General features: G+C 41.8%; 1 protein-coding gene across 12 annotated transcripts in view; it reads left to right on the top strand.

The window, feature by feature from the left end:
• The window catches only part of LOC140715809 (protocadherin-9), a 795,188-nt gene that overhangs the window by 63,448 nt on the left and 711,480 nt on the right, over positions 1–20,260 (top strand). Inside the window, exon 2 of one of the 12 annotated variants that reach the window (XM_073028302.1) lies at positions 17,999–18,075. The exons of the other annotated variants lie outside the window; for them this stretch is intronic. Within the exon in view, the coding sequence (XP_072884403.1) occupies positions 17,999–18,001 (3 nt within the window). The 3' untranslated portion in view covers positions 18,002–18,075. Of the gene's footprint in view, positions 1–17,998; positions 18,076–20,260 lie in introns of those variants that run through there. 12 annotated transcript variants of the gene reach the window in all.

Raw genomic sequence — 20,260 nt, forward strand, 5'->3', positions numbered from 1 at the left:
TGGGAAGAACCACCAATGAACCAGCACTGCGTTGATGGCTGTGTCAGGTCTGAACTGCCAGAAGCTGTGTATCTGTTGCAGGATGATAGAGTTTTAATTACTAAGCAGAATGCAAAAATAACACAGTGTTTACCAAGCGCAGGTGACAGGATATGTGTGATGTGTGTCAGTGTGGCTCCTTGAATTTGGAAAAGTAGTTCAGTGTTTTCTGAGAGGATAATGCTGGTATAAACAAGATAGTTACAGTTCCATCAAGATGCTTTGTCAGTGTGTTTTTGCTAAACATTAGGGAATGTGAACATAGATGAATCTGTAACCTGTAAACATGTAGTGTTTGTGATTTTGGTCTTTATGAAGGCTGCTTATGATTTAGTTCATTTTAAATGGCATATGTGGGAATTCAGTATACAGGTAGTTGAGACCAACATTGCATTCAGCATACAGTAACGTCAAAATATAATCAATAAGTTAAATCCTTTCAGATTCTTGTCATCGTTGCTTTTGTGTCAAACATTTTTAGTAATGACAGACTAAAGGAGGTTTTGAAAAGCAGACACCTTAGATTCGCGAACATAAACTAAACAATTGTAAAGAGGGAGCAAGTAGATTGTCAGAAGAAATAAGAAATAATATTACCACAGACAGTAAGAATTTCTGCAGCTATATAATATGGAGGTAGTTAAAATAAATGGATACTCCAGAGACTGCAGATGCTGGAATCTGGTACAACAAGCAATCTGTTGGAGGAACTCAGCAGGTCAGGCAACATCTGTCGGAGGAAATGGACAATCAAAGGTTTTGGTCAAAATTCCTTATCTGACCAGATGAGATGAAGGGTCTCAATACAAAATGTGAATAGTTCATGTTTCGTTTTGTAGCATCTAAACATTAAACTAATTCAAAGGAAGACACGAGAGTCCGAAATGTGGGTCTAGGAAAAGAAGGTTCTAGGAACCGTAGGATGTGAAATTAAAATCCAGATCTTTCAATAACATCTTCATCTAGAAAGTTGGTCCCATTCTAGTTATTTAAGCCTTGCAGAGCCTAGTTGTAAATAATATCACATTGTGGTAATTAAACAAGCTTTAACTATGGAAATAATTTTGTAGTTGGTTAAACCATGTCCCTAAGAATGACCAATTTGATAAAGCTATCAAATAGTTTGCATGACCTTCCCTGAAAATATCCTCTTTGAAAGTAGCTGCACAGATTGATAGGGTGGTAAAGAAAACATAGGGAATAGTTGTTTTTATTAATCAAAGTACTGAGTTCAAGAGTCAGTAAAATTGCATCTTTATAAAACTCTGGTTAGGCTACATCTGGTTGCCCCATTATAGGAAGGATGTGGAGGCTCTGGAGAAGGCGTGGAAGAGGTTTACCAGGATGCTGCCTGGATTGGGGGCATGTGCTAAGGGGGGAAGTTGGACAAACTTGGGTCGCTTCCTCTTGAGTGGCGGAGGCAAAGGGAGATCTGATAAAAGTTTCTAAGACTGTGAAAGGCATAGATGGAGTAGACAGACGGTGCCTTTCTTCCAGGAACAACATGTCTAATTCTAGTGGGTATGCATTCAGGATAAGACTGGATAAGTTCAAAGGGGATGTGAGGGACATGATTTTTTTACACAGTGAGTGGTGGGTGTCTGGAAAGTTCTGCCAGGGTGAAGGTGGTGCCAAATATGATAGAGGCTTTAAAGAAGATCTTAGGTAGGCAAGCGAATGAGGGATGCAGACATAGTGTGGAGGCCGACAGGATTAGTTGTTTAATCAGTTTGGCACAGGGCTTGTTCCTGTGCTGCTCCAATGTAATACTTTGACCCAACAACAGTTGTGAACATTTAAGGAACTAACTCATAAGCCTCAGTAAAGATATATTCCTGTGGAATGAAAGTCAATGAGCCAGTCAAATAAGGAAATTAAGAATGGTAACAATTTTAAAGTGATCATTTTGAGGGAATTGGATTGTAAATTGTTCTGAGTCAGCAAAGAATGATCCAAATAATTATAAAGGAGAAAATATATTATTGGAATAAATAATAAATCATATAATCAAAGCCAATAAGAATTTCTGCAGTTATATAATATGAAAGTAGCTAAAATGAATATTGTTTCCTGAGAGGATAAGACTGGGAAATTAATGACAGAAATGGGAGTAACAGAGGAGCTGAACAATTATTTTGGATCAGACTGCACTGTAGAGGATTATAAAAAACATTCCAATAATAATAGATAATTGAGGGGCTTTAGGGAGGAGGGGATTGAAAACAATCTCTATCCCTACAGGAGAAAATACTACAGGAAAACGAGTGAGGCTAAAGAGTGACACGTCCACTGGATCCAATTCTCTGCATTAATCAGTATGAAAGGAAGTGGTAGTAACGATAGTGGATGTGTTGGTGATTATCTACCAAAATTCTTTGGCAGTCTTGAGAAGTCCCAAATAATTCAAGAGTTTAAAAGCCATAGGACTATTCAAAACCACAAACACCACCAGGCTCTTTGCCACATACCTGACCACAAATCCCCTTCCCACTCTGAACATCCCACCTCCCCCCATCAAATCCCAGATTACTTTCTCTTTCCTTGATGATATCACAAATGTTTTCACTGTCTTCGCAGACAATGTTTTTGTTTCTTAGCCATTCCTCCATCAACTCTCTCTGCAACTGAGAATTAGCTTTTTTAAAAAAAAAACTCTTTCCCAGATCTGAAATGTCAACTCTGTTTCTCATTCCACAGTTTTTGCCAGACCTGCTGAGTGTTTCTACAATTCACTGCTGTTTTTCACTGCACTGTTTTTCAAGATCTGATGGTGTTATAACCCATCCCTATTGTTATAAGAGCACCTCGAATATCCCTGAAGCTCAAATACAATATTCTCTGTGCACAATATAGGGAAAACAGCTGTCTTTGAGATGCCACACATTCCTCTATTGTGACACGCTGGCATTCACCACTTGGGTAAGGATTAAGTGTCCTCCCATTATGAATACATATCTGTTGCTCAATTGCCTGTGCCTCTTCACTGAGAAAATAATATAATTATACCTTTTACCAGCTGAAGAATAATTATAAATGATGATCCTATTTGCACCAAACAATTACAAATTGTCATGGAAAATGCATATGCAGATGAGTCTCAAGATCAGAAGATTAACACAGATGAGGGTGACTATATCACTCAGTCATCTGTCAACTTTTCACAGCAGGCTGTGGAATAGTTCCAATGTTTTCATCTCCCTTAGACTGCTTGTGTTGGTCACCTTCTTGCTGACAGGGTAATCAGCAGTCAGCCATAAATCCCCCTCATGAGTGTGAACCCGAATTGAATCAAGCCATCAGAAACAGTTGAAGTACTGCTGGTTACATCTTAACTGGCACAAAGCTACAATTAAATGGCATCCCATCTCTCTGAACTATGTTCTCCCACCATCAATGCTTCAATTTTCAGTCTCACCATTGACTTTAAATAGTTCTCTCTCTCTCTACTCACCTCCAGTATCTATTTCTCTCTCCCACCCCTCCATTTCTACCTCTCCACCCCTATCTCTAGCTCTCTTCCTCATTCTATGCCTCTTTCTCTATCTCTCTCTGCATCACTACTGCTCTCTCTCTCACCCTCTCTACCTCTCTCTCTACACCGCTACCTCTCTGTACACCGTTACCTCCTTGTTTCTTCCTGTTTCTCTCCCTCCCTTTTCCTCCGCCTCTCCCCTCTCTCCCTCCCCCTCCCTCTCTCTGACTCACCCTCTTTTTACCCCTATCCCCCTCTGTCTACCCCTCTCACTGTCCTGATGGGATAAATTTCTGCTGAGCCCCATGCAGATCCGCTAGATGTATCTTAGCTGGTCTGTCCTGGTGTGATCTGCTTAGCGGAGTGCTGATCAAGAACCACAGGCTGCTTTGGACTCTTCACATTAACCTGCTGGTGCAGTGGATTAAATTACCAGATGGAAGTCTAGATATCTGGGCTTGAATCCCACAGTAGCAATTGTGTCATGAAAGTTTAGCTAATAATGTCGATTTTTTAAAAAAGTTTTTGTTGTATTGACCACAAGGTTCCTAATTTGCTTTAAATACCCACTTGCATTAATGTTGGAGAAATGTTGCTAGATTAATGGAATATGAATTCAAGTTCTTGATTTTATCATTAATTTTACGTTTTATTGAACAATACAGTAACAGGCCTTTGGCCCACTGAGTTCAGCTAACAACTAAGTCCCCATTTGCAATAATCCCACTCTATTCTCCCCAGATTATACTACTTGCTCACAGATTGGGGGCACATTACACAGTCTAGTTAACCGACCAAACTGCACATCTCTAGGTCTTGGGAGGAGGCCTGACTCCTGGGGGAAACCCACACAATCACAAGGAGAATATGCAGATTCCACAGAGACAGCACCCGAGGTCAGGTTTGAATCTGGCTCACCAGAGCTGTGAGTCAGTGCCTTGACTTGCAGCACCACTGCGCTACTTTGTCTTTTATTTATCCTTAGCTGTCTCGTAAATGTCCATCACACAGCCTCACATCCAAGGATGAAAAGACAACAGTACTCCTGTGACTGCCCATCAATCAACCTACTCAGGGCTGGGGTTATAGCTTCACTTCAGCACTGCCCCTTGACTACCCCTGGCTTATTTGTACATTGACAACCGACACTCAGTATAGTATCTGGCAAGAACACTACTTCTTTAGCATTGTACCTCATTCTATAACTTACTGCTATAGTAAAAAATAACTGTGCATTCAATTTGTAAATTGCTGGCCTGGAGAAGCTTAACTTAGTCCTGTGCTGGATCTGTCCAAGCTATTTTGTTTTGCCACTAATTCAGAGTAACTTGCAGTGTTGTTTGCCTGTTTTCTAAAAATTGCCGGTCTCCTGCATCTGGCAACATTGATTTATTCTGACCTACCTCCAAACTCTACTTGGTTCTTTTCACTTGTCTTAGGGCAAGTGAAGATAGGTGCCCAGTGTGTAGAAAGAATGAGAAAAAAATTTAGATTAAATGGCAGGAACAGAGAGATGTGAATGTCTACACGCATAAATCTTTGAAGAGGCAGAACATGTCGGTAAAGTATATGGGATTCCGGCATGATAATCAAAGTAAATTGGTGGGATTTGAGGCTCGCAATCGAGATTGCTAGCCTAATAATTTAACCACCTGCACTAGCAAGTTAAACTCAGCAGGCCAGACAGCATCTATGGGAGGAGATAGTGACGACGTTTCAGGCCGAAACCCTTCATCAGGAGTGAAGTAACATGGGAAGGTGTGTACCAGCATACATGAGATGAAAACAAATTACACAGGAATAATCCAGCTGTGGCAGATGTGTCTGAGTCTTCATGTCCATATGGATGGGTCAATTACCTCTTTCACATACTCTCCCTGGTGCTGCTGACTGGTCCTTCAATTCTTGACTCTACCTTTCTCTGTTATTCCATTCTTGTTGCTTTAATATTTGTTTTGCATTATTTCAGATTGCACAGCAACCTTTGCACCATTCTGATTTGTGCTTTTCACTGTATTTACAGTTGCTTTTATTGTTGCCACATACGCTGTTTACTCTGAACTTCATGCGATCAAGGAATTTTCTTGTACCCTGGTGTACACTACTGTGCAGAAGTCTTATGTTCTTACAAACACACACACACACACACACACACACACACACACATATAAACAGCAGTACAGGGCAATACATATAATTGCTACAGTACTGTGCAAAAGTCTTAGACTTTTAGCAATTATACGTATTGCCCTGTACTGCTGTTCTTGTGCTGTGTGATCACCTTGCCTGATGTCACAGGGCTGCGTGTATCTGCACCTGTGCCGTCCTCTGCCACGTGGGCCACACCCCTCCCACGGCGCTCCACCCTCTCCACTCCCAACAACCTTTACACCTACCGGATTTACAGACTCGCTCTCCACTCCACATAGACAAATACAGTACTCTGCAAAAGTTTTAGGCGCCGTAGTTATATACATGTGCCTAAGACTTTTGCACAGTACTGTATATGATGATGAATATGCACTTATTAAGATATGAAGATTTCAACACTGTCATCTTTTTATGCAATGAGTTTAGACTCTCAGACGTTTTTATCCCTGACCTCTGTTTAATTCCTCCTTCAGTTAATGGCCCAAGTTACTGACTGTGAAGGAGACAGGTTCCTTTCTTTCACCCTGTTTGCAGCTCTCCTAAGTCTATACACCTCAATTAAGACCCTCCTCAGACCTACTCCTGTATCGATTGTTGTGTTTATGATTACCATTTGCTCTGTTTAACTGCCTGAGCTTCAAGGAATTTCATTGCACCCCTGTGCATATGACAGTAAACTAATCTGAATCTGACTCTTGGCAGAAGGTGTCTGCCATCTGGATAGGGAGATGCAGGATATCAACACGTAGGTTACAGCTGGGCTGGTGCACACATTCCTGTTTGTTGCTTCAGGAGGGAAGTTAAAGTGCCAGAGGGGGTGCAGAGAAGATTGACTGGAAATGTTTCAACAATGAATAATGTCATGTTCAAGCTTAGACTACAGAGGCAGGAGTTCGGAGGGGAAGGAGGTCGAGAAGGAGTTGGATAAAATTGAATGATGAGTTTGGATGGTGTAGGTAGAGCGAAGTGGTACCCTAGACATTCTCTGTCCTCCCTTCTCCCATCAGGCAGAGAAACAAAAGTCTGAGTTGCATGTACCACCAGGCTTAAGAACAGCTCCGATTCCACTGTTATCAGACACATGAATGGACATCTTGTATGATAAGATGGACTCTTGACCTCAAAATTTACCTCAGAGTTAGAATTCAAATCAGGTTTATTATCACTGTATATTGTGAAATTTGTTGATTTTGGCAGCAGTACAGACAATGCAATACATGAAAACTATAAATTACAATAAGAAATGTGTGTATATATATATATCTCAATGTATTGTGTAGTGATGTGATCTGTATAACCAGTATGCAAGAGAAGCTTTCCACTGTATCTTGGTACATGTGAAAATAATAAACCAGTACCAATTAACAGGTAATTCAAAGAACTGGGCACACTGATTCAGCGTGATGGGCAAAAGACACAGGGGAGATATGAGGCAGAACATCCTGATGTAAGGGATTGTTATGATCAGAAATGAGTACCCTCTGTGGGTGCTGGGACAAAAGTGAATTCAGTTGGTACTGGAGAGAGATGACTTGCAAGACAGAGAGGCAGCAATGGAGAACTGGATTGATCGACAATGAGCCAGAATGGATTTGATGGCTTCCCCATGTTGTAAAATTCTGTGATTCATCCAGACGCAGCTCAGATTAGTCTGTGCTGAAAATAGAACAGACTTAGACAATGATCTCCGAGCAATTTAAACACTTAAAGGCCTTGATCCTTTGACCAGGAATTGTACTGTGTGCTGATCTCCACAATAATTGTATAACAAGGCAGATAATTAGGACAGGGACCTGATTTGACAAAACTATTTTTAGATTTTGACTAGTAATGAAGGGGTCTCTCTTATTGTAGCCTTATGACTCTTTTTCTCCAAGGTGGTATTTGCAGCATCAAAGTGGAGTGGTCTCCTTATCACATATTTGTAAATCAATTCAAGGTGGACAACTTACCTTTCAAGAAGTACATTAAAAAATGTACGTCTTTCTATCTCCTGACAGGTTGAAATCTTTCAAATGTGCTCCACACATTAGACATCTTCACATTATTGTTAACTGTTCACATATAGGCATATTTAGGTGCTAAATGATGAGGCTACACCATTATAAGTGGGGAGCTCATTCATTAGTGCACCAGATGTCCTTGAGGCATGACAGCCAGTGATATTCGTGTCTTAGTGTGAAGCCTTGTTCGCTTAAAGTGTAAACCCGCATTTCTGTAGCACCCTTTATGAAATGAAGGCATCCCAGGATGCTTTACAGCCACAAAAAAAACTTTACCACTCCCCTCACCAACCTGTCTGTCCTTGGACTTCTCTGCTCCTGCTGGGAGGCCAATCACAAGCTAGGAGTTCAGCTACTCATTTTCCACTTGCCGAGCCTTCAGCTTCATTGAACATTTCCAATTTTAGGCAATGCATTCCCTCTCTGCTTCTTTCCTACTTCTTCCAGCTTAATCAGGGTCACTCTCCCTGTGCTCACATCGTCCATTTCCCCTCCACCCTTTGTGACCCACACTAATCACCTCACCGTTAAACTGACTGATGTTCACCTTGCTGGTTCAGGAGACATGGTTGAAAGGTAATAGCGGTTCCTTAACTCAGTGGTGTGGGACCTAAGGCTGATGTGCCACCTTCTTAATGGCAGCAGTGAGAAGAGAGCATGGCCTAGATGGTAGGGGTCCTTGATGAAGGCAGTAGGGGCCCTTGATGCTTCTATTTTTCTTTGATTCTTTCTACACTCATCTTAAATCTATGCCATCTGGTACTAGATTCCCCAACCCTGGAAAGTTGTGTGTTTGTTAGATGCACTAAATACTGTATATCTATATTTAGCACCTTAAAAGAATAACTTTTAAAACAACAGATATTTAGTTGTAACTCCATGTATAATCACCTCAGATGAGGTACTGTTGGCTATTTATGGAAATCCACTCAGAAACGTAATATTGTTTGTGAGTTGTTTTTGATTCTATCAACTGGGGATTGCATTGCAGGCAGTAAATTGGATATCTCAGCATTTCTTCCTTGATATTCTCAGGTCTTTGAATTTCCCCAGCTTTGTGTCTTCAGTGCTGAGGACCATTACACAGCTCATTAGCTGCCAAAGTATGTGGAACTTGCGTAATTACAGGTACACCAAGACTGGTTCACATTTTACTGTTAAAACAAAAATGTAAGATGGTGATTGAGGAACAGAACCTTCTCCCTGATGACTAAGGTCTACCTATCAATATTTTTTTTGTATCTCTGTAAAGAAAGTTTGTACCTGGAAGAATCAATATTTCAAGGATTGCTTTCCTTTGAGTATAAACTATTAAGAGGTGGTCTATTTAAAGCATTTAAGGTTATTAAAGGATTGTGAAGATAAATAGGAATTGCTTCATCTTGTGGACAAGTACAGAATGAAGTTCATAACCTTTGAATTAGCGACTGGCAGTTTGGAGGATGACATCAAAGATAGTTCTGATCCTTATTGAATTAGTGAAATGCAAATTTTGAATCCATAATTGATGGATTTTGACACAAAACTCCATAAATACCTAAAATACTGTGCAGAGTTTGTGGGGAGAAAATACGGGTTCAGAGTTCCTTTCAGTAATTGGAAAAATGAACTGGAAAAAAAGTGAATGTTTAAGTTTATTTTTCTCTACCTCACAGATCAATACTATCTGCTTGCTATTTGAGGCATACTCTTTTGTTTATGATTCCCAGCTGTTGCATTTTGGATCTGACAGGTCCAGTATGTTCTTTCATATCTTTTCTCTCTGTTACTGCTAGCATCAAAAGTAATTATTATCTAACAAATTTTGGTGTCTACTCTGTGACATCCATTCCTTTGCCATTCTTCCCCACTCAGTTTTAAACACTACTGTTCCTCACTTTTTCCAGCTCTGATGAAGGCTTATTCACCTCAAATGTTGATGGTTTCTCTCTCTACAGATGTTGCCTGACCTGCAGTGTAGTTCTGACATGTTACACATGCAGTATTGTTTTGTTTCAGTTGAGGGATTTTGGTTGGGAAATGTATAGAAGACTGGAATAAATCTGATCTGAAATTAACTATGTTAGCTATTGTTCAACTGATATTTGGTTATAAGTGAAGTTTTTCTCACAAACTCCCCACTGTAGGTGTCCATCATTGACATGAAAGCAGCCAATACTTAAAAAGAGTAGATTATCTTTCTGTGTGAAAATCAGCTTCTATGTTTCATACCGTGTAATAGCAGTCATGCTTAACACATGCATTGCCTTGGCCTTAGTATACTTTGATCCATCTTGAAAGGGCATATACGCTGGGGGAAAAAAGATCCATATCTTTGTGCTTTTGTTGTCTTAAAGTTGTCCTGTCTTTCTTGTCGTGACAAAAACAGAACTTCCCAGTGGGCAAACATTTTAATTCTGATTCCCATTCCCGTTCCAGTATGTTGGTCCATGGCCTCCTCTTGTGCCAAGATGAGGCCACCCTCAGGGTGGAGGAGCAAGGCCTTATATTTTGTCTGAGTAGCCTCCAACCTGATGGCATGAATATCCATTTCTCCTTCTGGTAATTTTTAACTTCCCCCTCTCCTCTTCTTCTGTTCCCTACTCTGGCTTTTTATCTCTTCTCACCTACCTATCACTCCCCCAGGTCCCCTTCTCCTTCCCTTTCCCCTATGGACCACTCTCCTCCCCTATCAGATTCCTTCCTCTCCAGCCCTTTACCTTTCCCACCCTCTTGGCTTCACCTATCACCTTCTAGCTAGTCTGCTTCTCCCTTCCCCCAACCCTTTTATCCTGGCATCTTTTCCCTTCTATTTCAGTCCTGATGAAGAGTCTCGGCCCAAAACATCGACTGTTTATTCATGCTGCCTGACCTGCTGAGTTCCTCCAGTACTTTGTCTTTGCTTCCTGTTCTGGAGCCTGTGGACATGTGGACCAAGTGCTGGAAGATGTGATTAATGTGGCTGGGTGTCTCCTGGTCAGTGTAGGCGTGGTGTGAAATAAACCTGTCTCCATGAGGGGATCAGCACAGATGGACTATGATGGTCAAGATGTAAAAGGTGGGCCGAAAGGCCTGTTTTTGTTCTTTATGAGCACACTCATCAGTTTGGGCAGACTTTGCAGAGAGAAGTACCGAGGTAATGCTTTAAATCAATGAACTCTCTTCAGAGCCGTGTTACAGATCAGTCACCATTCATAGTTTTAGAAACAGAAAACCTACAGCACAATACAGGCCCTTTGGCCCACAAAGTTGTGCCGAACATATCACTACCTTAGAAATTACTAGGGTTACCCATAGCCCTCTATTTTTCTAAGCTCCATGTACCTATCCAAAAGTCTCTTAAAAGACCCTATCGTATCCGCCTCCACCACCGTTGCCAGCAGCCCATTCCACGCATTCACCACTCTCTGAGTAAAAAACTTACCCCTAACATCTCCTCTGTACCTACTCCCCAGCACCTTAATCCTATGCCCTCTTGTGGCAGCCATTTCAGCCCTGGGAAAAAGCCTCTGACCATCCACACAATCAATGCCTCTCATCATCTTATACTCCTCTATCAGGTCACCCCTCATCCTCTGTCGCTCCAAGGAGAAGATGAGTTTCTCCAAGTTCTGATGGAAAGTCATGCAGTTGAAGCATTAACACTTTATAGACATGGGGCTGCTGATGCGGAGACCTTGGAGAAACCTGAACAAGAAGTTGGAGCAACTCAACAGGTCAGACAGCGTCAGTGGAGGGAAATGGACGGTCGACATTCCAGGTTGAGACTCTTCATCAGGATTTAACCCAGTTTCTCCCTCACGGATGTTGTTGACTATGCCCTCCCCATTTTTCAAATTCTCCAGTACCCACTGTATTTTGATTTGTCTTCCGTGCTGTTAAATATAACAAACAAGAGTTGTTGGCAACGCCGTCTTTAATATTTCTATTTTGGAATGAAATTATGGACCATTTTAGACTAAAGTGCCATCTGACTGACAGCTCTGGTACACCCACTCTGCAGCCAAACCATTAACTGCTGCTCCAGAGATGTGAGAGAATTCACCAGCAACAAGTAATAATCTGATTTATTATTAAAAAAAGCCTGTTGGCATTTTACTGGTAATGTGCGGTTAAACTCAATCCCTCATTAACGTTGCAAAAATTGTTTGGATACCACCAATTTTTAAAAATATGCCTACATTCAGATTTGTTTAGAAATTACAAATTGTCGCTGAGCATTGAGGTTATATTTCTGTTGGGTCTTTATAGCTGTTGTGAATCTAAATGGTTTGCATAAGAAGTTTTTGATGCGAGAAGTTTTGATAAGATGCAACAAAATAAAATGCTCATGAAATTATATAGTTTCACAGGATAGGTTGTGTGGGAAAAAAAGTATTTCAGCCCATCCAGTTCACGTTACTGTTTAACCTCCACAGAAGCCTCATCTGCTCCTTTTCTGATCTAATCCTGTCAATGTCAGCGACCACAAAACATTAAAGTTCAAAGTAAATTTATTATCAAAGTGCATAAATGTCATCATATAAAACCCTGAGATTTAATGTCCTGTAGACATAATCAATAAATCCATAGAATAATAACTATAACAAAATCAATGAAAGACCACACCAACTTGGGCATTCAACCAATGTGTGAAAGACAACAAACTGTGCTAATACAAAAATAAAGTAACAATAACAATAAATATTGAGAATATGAGATGAAGGTTCCTTGAAAGTGTTTCCATAAGCTATGGGAACTTTTCAGTGATGGGACAAGTGAAATTGAGTGAGCTTATCCCCTTTGATTCAAGTGCCTGATGGTTGAGGGGTAATAACTGCTCCTGAACCTGTTGGTGTGAGTTCTGAGGCTCCTGTACTTTCTTCCTGATGACAGCAGAGAGAAGAGGGAATGTCCTTGGTAGTTGATGATAGAGGCTGCTTTCCTGCGACAATGCTTTGTGTGAATGTTTTCTGTGGTGGGTTGGGCTTTATCTGTGATGAATTAGGCTGTATGTGCTACTTTTTGTAAGATTTTCCAGTCAAGGGCATTGGTGTTTCTATGCTATGCTGTGATACAGCTAATCAATATACCCTCCACTACATATCAACAGAAGTTTATGAATGTTTTAGATGCCATGTTGAATCTTCGCAAACTCCTAAGGAGGTAGACGTGCTGTGCTTTGTAATTGCGTGCTGGGCCCAGGCCAGGTCCTGCAAAATAATACACACAGGAATTTAAGGTTGTTGACCCAAAGTATAGAAGGTCGTGGCTTGTACAAAGACATTGGTGAAGATGCACTTGAAGTTCTGTGAAGTATTTTGGCCACCCCGCAATCCTGCAAAAGGAAATATGTTATCAAATTGGAAAGAGTGCAGAAAATACTGATAAGGATCTTGCCAGGACTCAAGGGATTGAATGACAAGGAGAGGTTGGACAGGTTGTGAAGTGAGGGAGGCTGGGAGGTAATCTTGTAGAAATGTATGATGTCATGAAGGGCATAAAAGGGTAACTGCACTCAGTCTTTTTCCCAGGGTGGGGGAAACAAGTACTGGAGGAGATAGGATTAAGTTGAGAGGGAAATGATTTGATAGGAACTTGAGGGACAACTTTTTCACACGAAAAGTTATCTTGTGAACTTATCTCCCAGAGAATGTACAGTAACAACTTTTAAGAGACACTTTGACAGGTACATAATCGGAAATGGTTAGGATGATATGGACCAAACTGGGGCAAGATGGGTTGGATGGGAACTGTGGACAGTATGGATGAGTTGGGCTGTGGAGCCTGTTTGCGTGCTGTATAACTCTATGATTTTATGAACCATAGAAGCTGGGAGTATTGTTCTCTGAGCCAAGATAGCCACAGGGTGATTGGAAGGGGACATTTGAAATTATGAAGTGTTTCTGTAAACTCCAGGGTGAGAAGCCCTTCGGGAGTCAGGAAATGGGGACATAAGTTCGTTAATAAAAAAAGCCCACCATTCCTATTTAGAAGAACAGGAAGGAGCCGATTCAGTAAGAACTTCATTAATTGAATTGGAGATATAAGACATATAGTACTTTTGAAAAAGAAGCAGAGTAATATCTAGAATTTTGCAGAAAGAGCAGGGTAGTGAGATTAATTTATTTGCAGTCACATGAGGTTGAGTGGTCTCTTGAGTTCATTGAAATAGTTTGAATGTAATGCTCAACTTTGCATAAGGTAGAATGTAAGGTCGAATATAAAGGCAACGGTATACCCAATCACATGAGAACTTAATAGTTGGGTTAAATCACTCCCTAGTGTCAGCAAGTAGGGATGCTGGGAATCTCTTCACACATTTTGCCTTGTTGCAATACATTCCTCTCTCAACAGCACTCTTATCTCCATCAAGAGTCCTATTCGGCAGGCGTCAGTTCCTCAGGCTCCGTACTTTGCAATGATTCTGGTAATCCTAGACTAATCGCTCCAATGCTGACATTGGCAAGGCTCATGAGTAGGAAGGGGGGGAATACTTTTCTCCATCACCCTCCCCATCATAATCGTAAAGAGCTGCAGTCACCTGTATTGTCAAAACAAAGCATGCTCCCATACTTCTTTAAGACACAGAAGGAAATCATTGTAGCTCTTTGAGTCTGTGCTGTCTCACAGGTCAATCTCATTCCCTGTAATCTATTCCCTCTACATTCCCATCAACTCTTCCCAAATTCTACCACATGTCCGCACGCTTGGCATTATTTATGGTAGTCAATTAGCCTACCAAATCACTTTTCATTGTGGTGTGGGCAGAAACCAGAGCATCCATATGGCCTCAGGGAGTAGGTGCAAGTGTCACACAGGGAGCACCTGAGGCAGGATTGAACCTGCGTCACTCGAGTTGTGAGGCAGCAGCTCCATCAGCTGCGAGACAATGGCAGGATTACTCAAAAGTCCTCCTCATTTCAGATTCAAGATTGTTTATTGTCATTCTTCAGTATACAAGCGTAAAGAAAAGCAAGTGATTGGTACTTCGGGTCTGATGTAGTATATAAAAAGGACAATAAGCATAAAGAACTCAGTAAATATTAATATACACGATTAGCTTATATACTGTACATAGACTGTATGTACATACATAAAGTGTACATACAAGCATGCTCCCATATTTCTTGGTATAGGTACAGGAGTATCTGTACATAAAATGACTCTGACAGGATTTGTATATCCACTAAATCACCTGCTGGTTTATTATTAAATCCTTATTCCTAAAATAAATAGGGTTAACTGTAGTCTGCATTTACCTTAGGTGATTACAGCTTTGGCATTCAAGAAATATAAAACTTGTGAATTGCAAAGTATTGGCAGTTCAATTTCACACTTTTTCTCTATATATACATGTCAACACACACAGAATGCTGGAAGAACTCAGCAGGTTAGACAGCAACTATGAGACAGTTGGCATTTCGGGCCAAGACCGTTCATCAGGACTGGAAAGGAAGTGGGGCGGATGCCAGAATAAAAAAGTAGGGAGGGAGGGGAAGGAGGGTAGCTGGAAGATGATAGGTGAAAGCAGGTGGATGGGACAATAAGAGGCTGGCAAGGAAGGATTCTGATAGTAGAGTGGACTGAACCATGGGAAAAGGAAAAGGAGGAGGGGACCCAGGGGGAGGTGATAGGCAGGTGACAATAAACATAAGTGCAGTTTTATATTAAAAACACACTGACTTCTGGTAGGCCTGGGCGCAGTGGATTTTTCTGTAAACTAGCTGCAAAAGATAGGTGGTGGTGAAGTTGGAAGTTAACTTAATTGCCAAAGAATTTGTGGACAGGAAAGTGGCAGAAGGGAATTTGTATCATCTTAGCTGGGCTTGTCCTTACTGTATACGTGTGGTAGCGTAGTGGTTAGCACAATACTTTACAATACCTGGATTCAATTTCCACTGCTGTCTGTAAAGAGCTTGTTGGTTCTGTCCATGGATGCATGGGTTTCCTCCGGGTGCTCCTGTTTCTTACCACAGTTCAAAGACGTACCGGCTGTTAGGTTAATTGGTCGTTGTAAATTATCCTGTAATTAGACAAGGGTTAAATCGGGGGTTGTCTGGGTGTAGCTCGAACGGCCTGAAGGATGTATTCTGCACTCTATCTCAATTAATCAATCAATCAATCAATCAATAAATAAATAAGAGCAAAGCTGTGCAGGGTGTGTGTAAGTGAGAGAGAAAGGTTGTATAAGTTGTGTGTGAGGGGGAAGTTTATAACTTATTTATTTAGAGATATTGCGCAGTAACAGGCACTTTTGGCTGAACGAACACATGCTGACCAGTTAGACCTATGAGGCGATGACCGTTTAAGACCAACATGTCTTTGAAATGATTGAGGAAACGAGAGCACCCGTAGGAAACATATACGCTCACAATGTACAATGTACAAACTCTTTACAGAAAGCTGCAGAACTGAACCTGCTACTATGCTACAGTGCCACCCCATAAAGTGTGAGGGAATTGGCTGTACAGTATTTGTGTGTCTGTGTGAGAGGGAGTGAGTTGTATAGTGTGTGTGTGTGTGTGTGAGAGAGAGAGAGAGATATATAAAAGAACCAGGTTGCAGAGACTGTGTTTGTATGTGCTACTGAGAGGTAGACTAAGTGGAAGTGAGGGGGAGAGTTATAATAGGGAGTGTGAGTGAGAAGAAGATTGTATAAGTTGTGTGTATATGTGTGTGACAGGGAGAGCTTGTCAAAGCGTCTGGAGTGAAAGACTGATGCGAACTGATCATTGTGATGTAGGTTGAAGCCAAAATTAGATATGACCGCCTACTTTCCCTCAGAAAACTACTGCCAGATCTCATGCATCCACCTGAGAGAGCAGATGGCAATTGTTCTGTCTTTGTTCAGTAGTTGAACATTTCCTCTGAATGAGAGCACTGCTGACAGGGCAGCAATCCCCCAGGATTCCTTTGGAAAGTCAGTGAGTTTTCCTACCTCACACTGAGTGACTAAGTGAGGATGGACAATCAGTTTGCATTAACAGATGGTAACCAACCTCACAGAAGTGCGTGTGAGTGATTGGAAGTACCTTGTGAATTTCATCGAGTTGCTCCGGGCCCACTCACACTCTGGGCTGAATTTAAATGTGCAAGCAAGGTTAGGTGGGATCGATACGGCAAGATTGTCAGCACAGCAGGAGACTTGTCTCCAACACGTTGACTTTATCTGCAGCTCATTACACTGTGAGCAAGCAAATCCTCCCGGGTGAAACAGATTGTCAATTTCTTCATATTAATAGGTCAGTTACTACAGGTTAACTGTTTGTGTGCTGGAATTTGTGGAAGAGTGGATCTTTCTGTGTACACTTTGGAGATCTGAGCATATCGGATCTCAGCTGAAGACCAGCCTAACCAGAAATAATCAAGAAAAGTGACATGACCCTGCTGCTCACAGACAAGCAGTTCCGTGGTGAAGATCTGAGGGACATCTTGACGAAGACTAGATCCAGTTGCATGTTTGGTTGAAACCACTTCAGTTTGGGTTGGCCCTTTCAAATCCTGGATTATGTCATGGGGGGGGGTGGGGTTATCAGCATCTTATGGATGTTGGTTGGTTAAGAAGTCTCCAGCTGAAATGTTAACTCTATTGAAAGTTTATTGATGGCAGGATTTGTGCATTCTGGTGTTGACACGAAACAGTGCCTTTGGGAACCTTGCGGCCACACGGTGGAGAGTTCAAGGTAAAGAACTCGAGACCCAGCCACTATGGTGGTTACTCAGCTGGTTTGTACTGTTTTCTAGTATGACTGACGACCTCCCACAACAGGATGGATGACCACCGGCTGGATACTGAGGAGGGTGACTTGAGAGACGCTCGTGGAATAGGTACCAGTCCAGTGTGACACCACAGTGTCTCACACCGAGAAATTTTCAGAGGTTTGGAACCTGAAGCGAAAAAGAATTAAACAGCTGGAAGAACTCAGTAGGTCAGGCAGCATCTGGGGAGGGAAGTGGACTGTGAATGTTTTGGGCTGAGACACTTCACCTCGTCTGAAAGGTCAATGGGGATAGCCAGTATAAGGAGGTGAGGGGCGGGGTGGAACAAGAGCTGGCAAGCCGAAAGGGGAGCCGGGTGAGGAAGGTTGATTGGTAGATGGAGGAGGGGAAAGTCAACCCTGACAGGAAGGTGGTTGGTAGAGGTGACAAAGGGCTGCCTGTGAACAAATTGGATAGAAAAAGGTGTGGCATGGAACCAAGTTGGAGAGGCGATGAATGCAGATGGGAAGAGTAGGGGGAGGGTCAGTTTGATTGGCAGATGGAATGCATGGAGTAAGAGAATGAGATAGGCTGATAATTAATGTTCCCTCTAATTTGTAATGACCAGTGTGCGCAAAAATCTTATGCTGTGCAATTTTTTTTTTTTGCCCAGTGACAACAACATGTGCACACTGAATAATTTCTTCAATAAAAACAGCACAACAGCCAGTTCTAAGATCTGCAGACAAATCATTGCAAACTCCACGTTGTCAACACCATCTGCATCAGAAACCGGAAAAGGAAATGTGATTGTGTACGACTGTGAATTATGCTTAACATGCCAACGACGTAGAGGGTGACAACCTTTTGAGTGCCGTTTTAATTCTTTGTGCGTATTCACACACGCACACCTTAGAGGGAATATTGGTGATAAGGCAGCTGGAGGAGGAAGAGGGGTGGATGTAGTGAATTCTTTATTGAACCCAGATAACTGGACCAGTGAGGTGGTGGCTTCTCCACTTACGAAACAGTGCTGCCCCCACAGAAAGCTCATGACAGGACCCGTAATATGTCATGCACCTCTCCCTTTACAAAGGAGAACATGTGGGATAATGGACCAGTGGCGAAGAGGGAGAAACAGATATTGAAAGCAAATCAACTCCTTTTACTGACAGACCAAGGTCAGAGGAAGAGCAAAGTAACCATGGAGTAACACATAGAGTGCCGAGGCAACTTAGTGGGTCAGGTAGCACCTCTAGAGGGGAATGGACAGTTGACACTTCTGGTCGAGAATGTTCATCTAAATTCCCAGGATGGAGTTTATCACTGTCCTCTGCAATACCACAGCAACAAGATGCTCTAGCAATTGAGTTTGGGTAACTCGATATTTTTCCAAAAGAATTTGGTTCATACCAATCAACCATTAAGAAAAGACTGAAGCAACTGAGATACAAAGAGAATTTGAGCAGTATAGTGATTTATTCACTGGCACAGAGGAATACGAGGGGAATCTTGTGGAGGTGTATGCAATTATGAGGATCACAGAATGGCTGATTGGATACAGACTTTTCCCCAAAGGTTTTAGGTGAGAGGGCAGAGACTTAATAGGAACTTGAGAAGCAACCCAGAGGTTGGGCAATAAATGGAAAGAGCTGTTGTGGGAAGTTAAATACCAGTATTAAAAAGAGATTTGGAGAGGTTTAATCATGGGAGATGTTTAGAGGAATATGGGGCAGGCATAGACAGCTGGAACTTGTTTAGATGGGAATCTTGATAAGTGTGGAACATTTGAGCTGAAGGGCTTGTTTCCTTGCTGTATATCTCTTAAGATTGAAAACCCCGGTACCCAAAGCCACAACCTTGACATAACGTGGGACCGTTGTGGATCCAAGCACAACTCCTGCTGACAGCTTTGAAGATTGCCCTCCTTGAAATTCTGAGCCTCCTTTGTAGAACTGGAGAAAAATGAGACCCCTCTACTGTACAAGAAAACCATGGAGATCAACCTGGATCCATCAATCACCATCTTTTATAATTCCTGCACACCACAAGCCAGTAAACACTGCCAGAGAATCAGCAGAGACTTGTATGTAGCCAAACCAACAGATCAATATGCATTAGGAGAATGTGTAGTCACTGAACACTGTTATGCGAACATGAATAAAAGGATGATAATTAAAAGATATTCATCAGGAAATGAGTATGGTTTCATTAGACAGACAGTGGAAATAAATCAGCCCTCCACACAGCCAGTCATTTGCATCTAACCGTTCTATTGTCCAGCTTATGTGGTCCTGGTTGAAAGCTCAATAGGGCTAGGAATGTTTTATATTGGGAAGAGATGGACTGCTAAAGACATTTCTTCACATTTCGGGAGGAATTGCTCAGTATCTACAGTAAAGTCAACTGGGGTGCGTAAAAGCTGTCTCCTTGCTTGGAAGTGGGCAGGATACTGGAGCTGGTTCTGCATGATTTTAGGAGCAGCAGCCCCTTATGAGATTATAAAACGACAAGTGGAGAGGCCATAAAGTGAATATGGGGAACTCTCATATACAACACTTTAAAATATAGAGGGACAACTTAATTTATTACTCATTGAGTTTTAAGGTAATTGATACTGGAGCGGACATTGAGTTTGCCGTGGGTTATAATGTACGCATTTCCACTTACATAAATATAGAGTGTTTCCCTCTCCCAGGATGACCCAGAGCACTTGACAGCCATCCTGACCACTAATGGGTACACCTCAGGGACTGCAAGGGCCTGTTTGTGAGAGTAAGTCCCCGTAGACAGCAAAGGAGCCGCACCAGATGAATTGTCACAGACATGAGAAAATCTGCAGATGCTGGAAATCCGAAGCAACACACCGAAAATGCTGGAAGAATTCAGCAGAGCAGTCAGCGTCGATGGAAAAGAGTAAACAGTTGAGTTTCGG

The sequence above is a fragment of the Hemitrygon akajei genome, chromosome 2 (assembly GCF_048418815.1).
Source record: "Hemitrygon akajei chromosome 2, sHemAka1.3, whole genome shotgun sequence".
NCBI lineage: Eukaryota > Metazoa > Chordata > Chondrichthyes > Myliobatiformes > Dasyatidae > Hemitrygon > Hemitrygon akajei.